The 13556-nt window shown below is 47.6% G+C and overlaps 1 protein-coding gene across 2 annotated transcripts in view; it reads right to left on the bottom strand.

Moving 5' to 3' along the window:
* Nucleotides 1–2752: 2752 nt before the first annotated feature.
* The window catches only part of LOC111153851 (dihydropyrimidinase like 2), a 118276-nt gene continuing 107472 nt past the window's right edge, over nt 2753–13556 (bottom strand). For both annotated transcript variants that reach the window (XM_022513121.1, XM_022513129.1), the window contains exons 9-14: nt 13135–13291; nt 12513–12654; nt 9886–10056; nt 6062–6241; nt 5049–5214; nt 2753–3135 (exon numbers count right to left, since the gene is read on the bottom strand). In XM_022513121.1, coding sequence (XP_022368829.1) covers nt 3044–3135; nt 5049–5214; nt 6062–6241; nt 9886–10056; nt 12513–12654; nt 13135–13291 — 908 coding nt within the window. In that variant the 3' untranslated portion in view covers nt 2753–3043. The remainder of the gene's footprint in view (nt 3136–5048; nt 5215–6061; nt 6242–9885; nt 10057–12512; nt 12655–13134; nt 13292–13556) is intronic.

Genomic DNA, 13556 nt, shown 5'->3' with positions numbered 1-13556 from the left:
AAAGCCAGGCCAAAGACACCCGTGAATGCTTCGGGAAGGAAGGCTGCAGGCAGGCCGGACCCAGCAACCGCCTCCTTGAACACCTCAACACAGACACACCCCTGAAACAACCACATTTTGCTTTATTAGGCGTTCCATGGTAATATAACACAGAGTTCTTAAGGAATAATAAACACGAGACTTTTTTTTTTTTACCATAATTATTTTGCCATTCAGACAGTGGTTACAAAAAAAAAAAAAAAAAAAAAAAAAAAAAGAAGGTACTCTCCTGGCTACACACATCATCAGCTTTAGCACTGAAAGTTCCTCCACTCATGGGTCACAATCACAATTCCAAGGGTTAGAAACCATCTATGATTAAATCCTACAATGTTTTTAGAGCATCAAGTCACTGTAGTTATTCAGTTCGGAGACACTGTCCATTTATTTTAGCATTTACATATGACATTCATTTAACAGACACACAAAGCAAGCCAACAGGTAAACATGCTTACACAGCCTGCAGAAATCTTCAGGTTTTAAATTGTTTTAAAAAAACAATCAAAATAACCAAAACCACCATGACCTGTTACAGGAAAACACAGGAAGACTCAGTGAATACTAAAAGAGCTGCAAGTGTTTCTTAGAATTGAAACAAAAAAAAATTTTTTTTCCAACTTGTTCAAATTTCCTCTAAGTGCAGGTGAGAAAAAAAAAGCAAATATATTAAGTTAACCAATTATTATTTAAAAGTGCAATTTACTTTTAAAATAACAAACAACAACAACCAAAAATAAACCCCAACCATAACCCCAAAGGCAAAACGTGTGGAGAGACGAGTGTGATGTAAGTGACCTACTTCTCCGTGTTATGCTTTACGAAAGCAGATTTGGTTCAGTAAAAGCCTGCAAACGTTAACATTGCTTAAGAGAACCTGTAAACGCGTTTGGAAGGAAATGCAACACGAATCGGCAAAGACAGGGCCCAACACGAAGGCAGCTAGCGGGAAGTGTCATGGATACAAGGGCGGGGATGTGGACACAAGGTCACCTGCAGTCTCTATGGGGGCCACATGCTCGATTTGTAAGATCTTCTCCCCACAACAGCTCTGACGGGACCTATTACTCCTTCAACAGCTGTTCCCTGTCACAAAGTAAGATGGACTCTAAGTTGAATTTCCCAAGGCTTTTCTGAGTTTATTAGGCCTCCTTATACGGTAGGTCCTGTTCATCTGTGGTCTTGCTTTTGGAGGCTTCAGTTCTTGGCAGTCAACCAACGTCCAGAAGCAAGTGCTCCTCCCTCTGACGTACTGTCAGGAGGTCAGCAGGAGCTGCCGCCCGTCACAGTGCCTACTTCATTCACGTCACTTCATCCCATCACATAGCCATCTTACCAGCTGACGTCATCCCAAGAAGGGTGAGTATGGAATAAGGTATTTTGAGAAAGAGAGACCACATCCACATCACTTTTATTACCGTATATTGTTACAATTATTCTATTTTATTATTGTTGTTGTTAACCTCCTACAGTGCCTAATTTATAAATTAAAGTATATCACAAGTACATATGGGAAAAAAAACAATACATATCAAGTTTAGTACTATTTGTGATTTCAGGTATCCACTGGGGGTCTTGGAATGTATCTCGTGTAGAAGTACTGCATGACATCTCCCAAAATAATTGAACAAGAAAATATTTTTTGCCCCGAAGTGAGAAGCCCCGGAGTGCTCTGGAATCCCAAAAGATATTTTTAGCCAGGAAAGAGCAGGCCCCAGGGTCAGACTTGCACCAGCTCAACACTGAGCTGGTGGCTGGCTCCAGGATGACTGGTTCACTTGGGTCATGGCGCTCAATTTACAGATTTGACCGCATTTTTCTTTAGTTAGTTAGCATTGCACAGAGGCAAAAACTTATGTCCTATAGCCTCAGGTTTCTGCAACATCTCAGTACTGTTCGAGTTTCTATGCTGAGCCCACAGGTGAGTGTGAGTAGCTCAGCCCTTCCGTTGCACCCGGAAGCATCCCGAACTCAAACGCATATCCTGGTGGGGGTGGGTGGGTAGCACCAGTCGTGTGTGGACTAGGAAAGCATATTACTATGGCTGCAGTGACAAAGCTCAAACCCTTCTAGGCAGGTTCTTACGACCACGCTAAGACAAGGGACCTGGTCATCTGAGAAGACACAGGGGAGCGGGGGAAAAAACATGGGTCTCGGAGACAAGGGCTGAAGCAAACACAAAGAAAGAGACAGACGTGAAAACAGTCATGAATGAAAAAGCTAGCGAGAGAGAGAGAGAGAGAGAGAGAGAGCAGAAAAGATGTTAAGAAAGGAGAAGAGAATCCTCGAGAAATGTAATCTGCAGCAAAATCTAGGCCAAAAGAAAACCTGCCTTTATCAACAATTGACGCAGAAGACGATGGAATGCAATGCGGACATTTTGGAGCCTCTCAGGAGGGACACGAGTCTGCCAACCACCCTGAAGCAGCTCAATGGTTACATAATTGCATCATTAGGATGTCCAGTTCAAACCCCTTGTACTAATAGTGAATTAGGCGTCCCAATTTAGTATGTAAAAAGAAAAAAAAATAAACAAAAACCTACTCTCCCCCCTTCCCCACCCACCCTCTCCCCAGACCCATGAAGAAAACTTTTCAAAATTTAAAAAGAAAAAGGCAGCTCTGGGCAATTCACTTTATCTTCCCCCCACCCCACCCCCCTCCCCCCATGAAAAGGAAGATGGTAACAAGTACAACAGAGGTTAGAGATGAAAAACGCCCTCGTTGTGATTTGCTTTGTTTCGCATGTCTGAGTGTTGGATGCAGTTCCGTGTGTGGGGCTGGTGGGTAGACTTGGGTGTGATATTCCTTAGGTGTAGAGGGAAGTGGGTGAGCAAAATCAGTGACTCCGGGTGAGGGACGGAGTGCAGGGCCCAAGAGGGAGCCCCGTGAACTGGCTGCCCCACAGTAACTATCACAGGCTCTTAAAAAAAAAAAAAAAGGAAGGAAGTCTCAGAATGTCCTCAGGTGTCCCATCCCCCATCCCCAAGTAGGCTGTGGGCCGGCCTCTAGCCCAGGCTGGTGATGTTGGCACGGCCACCAGGGGGAGCCACAATGCGCTGGGTGGTGCGGCGGGGAATGTTGTCATCGATCTGAGCACCTGGAGAGGAGACAGGGATGGGGGTCAAAAAGGGTCACATGAGGCGGGGGGCAGTTACAGGAGTTCCCCCTCTAAACCAAAACAGCACAGCCCAGGAGAAAAAGGGCTAGGCCCAGTCTCAGTCCCTCTCCCAAAACCTCACTGCAAGTTTAAACTGCAAAAAAGGGACCTGCCTAAGGTAGCCAAAGAAATCACCGACCCTGTAAAGCAGTCCCTGCGAATGCTGGTTGGGTCCCTCACTTGAAAGAGTAAAAGTGTATATAAAATAACACCAGCTGGAGACTGACTGAGACTGCAGCCTGCCCGTGTCCTTGTTAGTCAGACTGCATGGCTTCTCTGAAGGCTTCTACAGCCTTCTCTCCAGCATTCTGTTCCCCCAACTCTGTACCTCTGCTGTGTAACCAGGAATAAGAGTGAGGATGCTTCCCTAGATTGGAATGGCCCGGTCAGATAAAAGAGCACAGACATGATTATGCCCATTTCACTCTCTGACAAAACTAGCGCTTGTTCTTCTCAAAATTTTTTGAAAACTCATAGGTAGGTGGCTCAGTCAGTTGAGTCTCTAACTCTTGGTTTCGGCTCAGGTCATGATCATAGGGTCCTGAGATCAAGCCCCACGGGCTCTGCACTGGATGTGGTGCCTGTTAAGATTCTCTTTCTCGGGGCACCTGGGTGGCTCAGTGGGTTAAAGTCTCTGCCTTTGGCTCAAGTCATGATCCTGGGGTCTTGGGATCGAGCCCTGCATCAGGCTCTCTGCTCAGCGGGGAGCCTGCTTCCCTTCCTGTCTCTCTGCCTGCCTCTCTGCCTACTTGTGATCTCTGTCAAATAAATAAATAAAATCTTTAAAAAAAAAAAAAAGATTCTCTTTCTCCCTCTCCCTCTGTCCCTCCCCACTCTAAAAAAATAAAAAACCAAAATAATAAAATTTTTGAAAATTGGTAACCCACAGATGGAATTATACATGGTAATTTTCTGAAACCCAGCATATTTGACAAGGGAAAAAAAAAAAACCTATCAGATTAACTGTTTCTTTAATGTCCCATAGAGGGTGGGATACTTATCTGTGGCTCAGGGAGCTTGAAAAGAAGGCTTTTAGCCATAGACCAAATGGAGGAGCACAAGTTTCAAATAAGGAAGCCTGACAATCTGGACGGCTCACCTTTGCTGACATCACACAAATAACAACTATCAAATGGCTCTGCTGTGAGCACTTTACATGGATGGTCACTTGTTTAACCCTTCTGACAGTCCCACAAGGTAGCCACTACTCTTCTACCCATTCTATAGATGAAGGGACTGAGGCATAGCTGTGTCTGGCTACAGAGTCAAACTATTCAAGCTCCAGACCCCACAAGCTGAGCTACCACGATGTGCTGCATACATAGGGGCAAAGAGAGTTCTGAAATACCACAACACCCTCTTTTAGGATGGTCACGAGACTTTGGAGAAATGTCCTCTTACTACATCAAGTTCTATATATACAGAGTATACACATCATGACGTTGTATGTGATGTAAACTCACGTCAAGATTCCGAAATGACCCAACTGGTCATTTTGTAGGAATTACATCTCTGGGATATTAGTATTTCTCATAAGCATCATTCCTTCCCAGTTCCCCCCTTTAACGAAAGCATGCCTTGGGGCACCTGGATGGCTCAGTTGGTTAAGCATCTGCCTTCAGCTCAGGTCATGATCCCAGGGTCCTGAGATCGAGATCCACAAGGGGCTCCCTGCTCAGTGGGAAGCCTACTTCTACCTCCCCCTCTGCCATTCACTCCACTTGTGCTCTCTGGCTCTCTCTCTCTGTCAAATAAATAAATAAAATCTTTGGAGGAACAAAACAAAAAACAAGCCTTGCTGGTTCAGTGAGAAAGGTCCCATGGAACCGGGCCCAACCAAACCATAACCATACCAGACAAACTGAATCCAGACTGGTGCAGGTTCCGGACAGGTGGGGCCTGCTGCTTGGCAGGAGATGTCTTAGCCGAGGAGGCCGGAGTGACAGTCTTGGGTGTCACAGACACCTCACACACAGGTCCGTCGTACAGGCCACGAGGAACCCCTCTCAGCTCTGCCAGCTGCAAAACACAAGAGCCCCTTGACTCAGGCCACGTTCACAGAGGACATCTCCCAGGCAACTCTCTGAAGGGGGAAGGAACGGCAGTTAGGACAGGCCAGTGAGATGTGGGGATGGAGGGCTCCCCTTATGGACACATAGAGTGGGGACAGATGTCAGTGAGGAGCCAGCCCCCACCACTCCAGGCTGAAGTTCCCCCAAGATGGACCATGGGTAGTTGGTTACTCTACAAAAACTGACTAACGTCTCTTACATTGTCCCCCACAGGCACTTTAACTTACACCCAAGTTCAAAACTCCAAACATGTTGTGAAGAGATTTGAGCTCACATTCAAGATCAGGCACTCAAACTTCTTTTCAATCTCACTTTCTCTGTAATTCCCTCACAGCTCTGTCCATTCTCTGCCTCACAGTCCTCAAGTACCAGTGCCTTACCACGCCCTGAAAACACTGTACATCTTCCCTGTTCATGACATTCTAACTTCCTTGTCTCCCTTCTTTGACTTCTCAAACTCCTACCTAATCCTCAAAACCCAACTCGAAATGCCCTCTCCCCATGACACTTTTCCCTAGGACTCCTCGGCAGTGGCTACCTCCTCTGAACCACTATACATCCCAGCACACACCAGTCTTACTTCATTCTGGCTGGCTATGGACATACCTGACTCGTCTACTGGTATTCTGAGCTCCAGAAATAAAAAGATCATGTATCCCTTATTCGTGAGCCACCTCTCCTCCATACTCCTCCACCTCCTCCTCTCAATATTCTAACTCAAAGTGCTTAGTCGGCATGTACAGAATTGAACATAACCCACAATAAAAACACTTTGTAAGATCAAAGGTACTCACTCTGCTCCTCGCCTTGATACGCTTGTAAACAAAATCAGGGAAGGGCTTCCGGGGAATGTAACGCCCAGAGCCTTCAGTGACATGCAGGGTGCCATCCTCCAGGACGATCTTCCCCTGGCTGATGACCACCAGTGGAGAGCCACGGCACTCCATGCCCTCGAAGATGTTGTACTCGAGAGACTAGGAAGGGAGAGCATGAAAACTTTAGCATACACCCTGCCCAAGATCTCACAGACAAAAGAAAGGCCCTGTCCCGAATGCACACCCCAGCAGGCACTTAATCTTTCTGTCTTCATTTTCCTGTCTAGAATTATCTTTCCCTGCCTCTCAAAACTCTGGGGGGAAAACAGCTGAACAGAAAAACTGTGTGGAAAAGCATGAGGGTTTGTAAAGATCTTCTCTGACCAAGTTCTAAATTTTGAAATGGGGCCATCCATGAGCAGGTTTTCCCACTGGCTTTCCTGGTTTTCAATCTGTTAGCAACAAGGTTCAATGGCAGTCCCTGAGTGAAAAGCCTGTGGGAACTCGAGCCAATGCCTTCAATGACATGTTGACGTCTAGTTAACTTCCAGAACCATGAAGCTATCCTTCTAGCCTCAGGCTTTGCAGGGTGACATATCCGGGCTTCCTCTTGGAAGACAGGCGGGATCTTTGCATGCATGTCAGTCTGCTGTTGCAGAAGAAGGCAACAGAAAAGAGGAGGCACCAGTCCCAACCCCCAGCTTCGATTCACCCCGTGCTCCTTTCCCAGGTTCCACAATGCCCTGCGCTTCTTCCTGCCTGCCCTGCTCCTGCGCACGAATGACTGTGGCTGGAGAATTCACAGGGAAGCTCTCACCAGAGAAAGCAGCATGGCTTTCTGGGGAAAGTCAGACAGGTTATCAGCATTCAGGGGTCAGTTGGTGAAGAGAGAGCTGCGATGGGACAGTGCAGTTCGGGAGAACATTTCTGCCTGGCACAGTGGCTCAGAAGGATGGGGAAGCCCTGGGCTGGCTTCACAGCTCACATTCAGTGTCAGAATGCCGTGTTATTGGTTAAAGACAGCAGGGAAAGGCTGTTGGCACTGCTCGAGACCCCAGAGAATCATCTGGAAGTTACCTAAGGAGTGAGGCAGAGACGCACCTGCAGGAAAGAAGGGGTGGGGGAGTGGCTCCATACATGCACTCTGGGACCAGAGTGTGTGTCCTCAAGTCTGGACAGTTTTTCATCCATTTGAAGACACTTATGCCTGGAATCAGTGCCATGTCTCACAGCAATATAATGAGCTCTGCTGGCAGGTTCTAGCTTGGCTTTTCCCACCGGCCTAGGGGGTGACCATGCTGAGGCCATTTCACATCAATTGCTCAGCCTAACATTTCTGTGGACTGCTGTGGCAGTAGGAATTCACACCACCAACATGCGGGAGGACTGGCTTGCAGCTCAGCCTCTCAGGAGACATTCTGCCTGCTCGGCACAAAATGCCGATGTTTCGAGGCACACAGGATTCTCTGCCCGCCCCCGCCCCGCTCCAGGACAGAATCGCCTCTCAGTTGTCCTATGTGAAGCACAGGCGAGCCCTAAAGGAGTCTCATAGTAGACTCAAAGTGGTGCGTCTTCTTTCATGGTGGCATACAAACTCAGGGAATAGCTTCAAATCAAGGCATCTCAGATTTGGTGAAATCCAGGAGTTGTGTGTAGAACTCTGAGTAGGTCACTTGAATCCTGCCTCAGAACTACAGGTTCTCCATCTGCCTCTCCCCCAAGGCCTACGTGAATATAACAACAGGAAAGCAACATACACGGGTAGATCACACTGTCAGAGTCCTGTCATCTCTGACCTCGGACAGGGTGTGTGTCACCCTGAGGCCATCAAACCCCATCTTTTACTCCGCACCTGTGTCTACACTCCAACAAGCTCTTCTTGCACCCTAATGGAGGACTGGCGACCACCCTGGATGTGGGGCCATCCGCCCTGGGTTCGTATCCCGGGTCTGCCATACCCCGGCTGTGTGACTTTGGACAAGTCCCTCACAGCTCCTTGTCTCCCTAGGATAAAGCCCGCCCCACAGGACTGATGCCAAGATTCAAGGAAATAAAAGGAACAGAAGCATCCAGCACAGTATTTGGCACAGACCAGGCATTTAGGAAATGTCCAGTCATCCACGGTCTAGTTTTTTTCCTACTGTCCTTACACAATAGGACTGCGAGCTCTTTAATGACAGAGGCATTGCAACACGCCTAGGCTGACTTTAATTGCCTGTAAACGACAGATCACAAATGACTAAAAGTATTTTGAGCCATCCCCCATTTTGTAAAAGATGGGAAGAATCAGCCCCATGAATCTACGTCACTTTAAACTAACAAACTAACAAGCCCAATGGTTGGGTCACAGCTCAGGGAATACAGAACCGACCCGACCCTCCGCCAAACCGCAAGGCAGTGAAGCTGCGTTGCTCACCAGGTATAGACAATTTTAACCTACATCCAACCCTGGGGCTCCCTAAAATGACTCATCTGGCTGGATGCCTGAAAAGCCCAGGCAGACGCTTCTAGCAACGGGCTCAGTAATAGTTAGCTAAATGCTCCAAATTAAAGCTAATTAGCCCAGTAGTATGAAACACCGTATTACGCTGGGAAACCCTCTCATTTGTATTTTCCCGGATGATTAATGCTGCACAAATGTGTTTAGTGTGGACTCTCTGAATCAATCAGGTAAGGACAGATCAGAGGCACTTCTCTTACATGGGGCTGCCTGGAAGGAGAGGCAGGGCAGTGCTATCAGTCGGGAAAATTTGGGAGTGATGCGTGAATGGCAGACTCTGTCTCCTCAAATCCTCTCTTCCTCACAGTCTCTCTCCTGCCACGGTAAGGGCTCCACATGCACACCCCTTAGCTAGGTCACCCACAGCTTAAATAATGAGCCCCGTTCACCCATCCCCTCTACAGAAGGGACTGCCAGGGAGGGAAAGCATTGTCTCCGTCTAAGCCTGCCCAAGAGGCTGCATGTGTGGTCTGCTAGGGAAGACCCCTGGACAATTGGGGGTTCTAGTTCTGGTTCTACCACAAAATAGCCATATAACAGCCGACTGGTCACATAAGCTCTCAAAGCTTCCGTTTCCTATCTTCCCACCAAGCAACTGTGGTGTTGGTGCCATCTCTTTACTGAGAAGGCCCCAGGAAGAGTAAATGGGACAGTGTTGTTAATGCATATGTTCACTGGGCAGGACCCTAGGAGCTCTCCCCGCCAAGGCCATTCTAGATCCCCAAAAGGTTGTGATCTAAGTTACACATAGGTGTAGCGGTAAGACTATACTGGGAAGCTAAGCCAGCCAACAGGGAGGGAGGGAAAAAGTCAACTCAAAGTTCATTCCTTTAAGACCACAAGAGCATCTGTCATTGAGGGGTTTTATCTAGAACACAGACATGAGAATGCAGTGGCTTAAAAGAATAGAAGTGCCCAATGGGCATCTGAATATTTGCTGTGGGTCCACTGTGGCAGGCACTGCCATGAAAGGTGCTGCCCTCCACCATTAAAATGGGGCAGTGCCTGGCTTCTAGAAGCTTCTGACATCTTGGCATGACTTTGGAGGCTCTGAAGGTCTATAGACAGAGAGCTCTACCTATAAAGAACTCCAAAATGCTGAGAAGAGGAATAGTCTTACTGTCCTGACCAAAGATAAGAAGATAGCTTTTTTTTTCCCCCCGGCAAATTATAAGTTATAATATACCCTGGGAAAAAGTTCATTCCTATCACAGCAAGCTCTTTCTGGGACTCTCCCTCCCTCAGTCCCTTTCTGGGACTCTAATTCGTTCGCGATTGAATCCATGCAGTTAACAGGACTTACGCTGTTGTGGGTCTTGGCAGAGATGGTTTTGACACTGTCGGGGTCCCAGATGACCAGGTCAGCATCAGATCCCACAGCAATGCGGCCTTTCCGAGGGTAAAGGTTGAAGACTTTGGCTGCATTGGTGCTGGTCACGGCCACAAACTGGTTCTCGTCCATCTTCCCAGTGACCTGAAGAGTACGACACACACATACACCCCAAAAGCAAGTTAAAAGGCTGAGGGGTGGAACACTCCTTAGCAAAAGCAGGAACACGCATTAGATCCACAAAACAATTTGGATGGATGTTAAGGCCATTGTTCAGAGTGAAAGAGTGAAAGAACCAATCTCAAAAGGCCATATACCATACAGCTTTATTTCTAGCCCACTCTCAAAATAACAAGTTACAGAGATGGAGGACAGACAAGGGACAAGGTGAGGATTCTTCCAGGGACTGGGGGTCAGTGCGACTAGCACAAGGCAGCAAAAGGTGGGGATCTTCGTGGCGATGGACGAAATCTGGGTCCTGACTCTGGAGGTGGTTACATGACCCTATGTATGGCAAAATGACACAGAACCAAATGCGAACATTGCAACACTGTCACTCTGTGGGCTTGGGTATGGTGCCATAATCATGCATCAGTGAGACCAGATGAAGGGTACACAGGACCCCTCTGTCTTGTCTTTGTTAACTTCCTCTGAATCTAATAATATTTCAAAGTAAAAAGTTAAGAAAAAAAAAAAATGAAGCACGGGCTCTTCAGGAAACATTTCTTGGCTGGAAAGACTGGTCTTTTCACAACCATGGTGCAGCCCTTGGCTTCCAGTCTGGCCCAGTCAGAGGTCCTAGGCCAGTGTCTGGCTGTCCATGGCATCCCGTCGGGGCCAGCCCCGGTCTCTTCACAGCCTTCCCTGCAGCTCCTCGTCTCTACCGCTTGTCTCCCTCTTCCCTTCAGATAGAAACTCTGAGGAAATGACTGTCTGTTTCTGAGTTAAGGAGCCCGCTCTGAAGCTTGTAGAAAAATGAGCAAAGGAAACGAGCAGGTATCAAGAGAGAGAAAGACAAATGTCGAATTAAGGACATGAAAAAGAAACTCACTGTAATCAGTAACTGAAGAATTAAGTGTAAAACAAATTTGCCAGCCAGATCAGTAAGACTTATGTTTTGGGGCGCCTGGGTGGCTCAGTGGGTTAAAGCCTCTGCCTTCGGCTCAGGTCATGATCCCAGGGTCCTGGGATCGAGCCCCGCATCGGGCTCTCTGCTCAGCAGGGAGCCTGCTCCCCCCACCTTCTCTCTGCCTACTTGTGATCTCTGTCTGTCAAATAAATAAATAAAATCTTAAAAAAAAAAAAAGACTTATGTTTTGCTGGTGATAATACCAATTTGGGCCTGGTGGCAGAAGTCGGCATAAACAGCCTCAAAAATATACATACCCTCTGACCCACGAATACCACTTCTAGAAATTTCACCTACAAGCATCATTAAAGATCTGTCCAAGGATGTGTATACAAGATGTTCATCCCAGTTAAAAAAAAAAAAATCAGAAAACAATATGAACATTCAAAGAATGACAAATGAATTATAGACCAGCATTAAGATGGAATCTACTGCTACCAAAGACCAAGTTCTTCAGGAACATTTCAGGAAGTGGTGATATTTTCATGATATCCTGTTTTCATAAAACACGCCACAAAAGAGTATAGATGATGCCAGTGTTACTTACCCACTCATGCACATACATATCACACACACACGTGTGCTCTTACACCGGCAAAACCCGGAAGGACGTTTGTCAAAAATGTTCATTGCATTTATCTGAAAGATGTGTGATGAGGGATTTTTACTCCCTTCCCTACTCTTTTTGGAATAAGGATATATTATTTCCATAATCTAAAGAAATCGTTGAGAACCAGAAAAACCTGTTGTGTTAATACGTTTTAAAACACTGCAAATCAGAGCCCAAAGGACCCCCGAAAGGTTTGTGGACATTCAAAACAAGCCTGCCAGAAGCCTGCAGTAGGCAGAAAGGCTAACTCCAGAGAGCCCGAAGAGACAGTTTTAAGGAAACGGAGTCCATTTCCCAGAGCGGAAGATTGCCTGACACTGGTCACCAGGTTGCTAAAAAAGTGTTTTCCTGAGGGGTGCCTGGGTGGCTCAGTGGATTAAGCCGCTGCCTTCGGCTCAGGTCACGATCTCAGGGTCCTGGGATCGAGCCCTGCATCGGGCTCTTTGCTCAGCGGGGAGCCTGCTTCTCTCTCTCTCTGCCTGACTCTCTGCCTACTTGTGATCTCTCTCTCTGTCAAATAAATAAATAAAACCTTTAAAAAAAAAAAAAGTGTTTTCCTGAGTGATCAAAAAAGTCCTTATTTTAAAGAGTCTCTGTGTTGGTTTTGTCTTTGTTTTTTTTTTCCCCCAGTCTCCATTGACCCAGAGGACAACGATAATAAATACATATGTAATATTTAGGAGGAAATGACCTCTAAGGAGCTGTCTGGGATTCCCAAACTGGAAAAATACTGTCACACAAGTACCAGCTTCTAGAATTCTCTCCACTGCCATTTCAAGGCCTCCGTGAGACCTACGACCGTGAGACGAGGAGGCAGGGTCAAGCTGACATCAGTCCATGAGCGAGGCCCCTATTCCTTACCACAGCCTTATCCCAGATGACAGACATCCGCTCCTCGGTGCCATTGGTGCCTTCAGGGATCAGGGTGAAGTTGTCCTTCCCTACAGCCTTCTGGGCAGTGTTGAATGTACAGTGGGCACTGCCAGTGACCTGCAGATCTCCGCTGGAAGGAAAACACACAGCCAGCTTTTAACTGATCTTTAACGTCCAGTCACCCTTGGACAGATATTTTTTTAATTTGCCAAACCACCGGAAGTTTCTGAACTAGCCTATCCTCCCGCCTCAGGAGACAGGACATTGAGGAGGAGGCAACCCGGTCCTGGAGCTTCATTATAACACTGCTGTGTATCTAAATCCCTTCCGTGAGGTATCTAATCTCTGGGTGCTGCAGGACCACACTGGAAGCCTTCTGATACCTCTCCTCGCTGGTTGACTTTCAAGATGGCACAGGTTTTATCTGGATTTTCCCCGAAGAACAACGTCAGTGCGATAATGCCCCGTTCCCGCTCTACAATCTGAATTTTGAGAACAAAGGTCTCTCTGTGTGCGAGTCTGCTTCTGCCCACCAGGCTGTACCCTGATGGGTCAGCCAGTCTGGGGAGAGGCTGGGAATGGGGAGCGTGACCGGGTCACCAAGACTCACCAGGACAGCAAGGAGTTCAGAAAGTCCGGAGTGGTCGGGTCAGGGCTCAGGGGCGGGGAGGTGACAAAAGCAGCGGCCTTGGCCCAGTTCTTGCTCCAGTAGTGGGAGCCATCAGTCCCCAAGCTAGCGGTGATGGGCTCACCATACACCACGGTTCCTGACAACAGAAAGACAAGGCTGAGTGCTCACGATACAGTGCAAGAAGGAAACCCCCCCGGTGGGAATCACTGCTGGCCTGGCTGCGGTCTGCGGGCTCTTGCCATCCCCTCCAAGGAGGCACCGGTGCCCTCTCGCAGGTGAGGACACTGATGGCCAGACAGCCTCACCAGCCAAAGTCACCACCCAAAGTGTGCTCCCCAAGACTCCTCCTTTGGGCCCCACTCTTCTACCTCTAAAACTGCTGATTCCCATGCCTACTAACA

The sequence above is a fragment of the Enhydra lutris genome, unplaced genomic scaffold (assembly GCF_002288905.1).
Source record: "Enhydra lutris kenyoni isolate GAN:26980312 unplaced genomic scaffold, ASM228890v2 scaffoldscaffold3, whole genome shotgun sequence".
Classification (NCBI taxonomy): Eukaryota; Metazoa; Chordata; class Mammalia; order Carnivora; family Mustelidae; genus Enhydra; species Enhydra lutris.
This window is presented reverse-complemented; position numbering and strand designations above follow the sequence as displayed.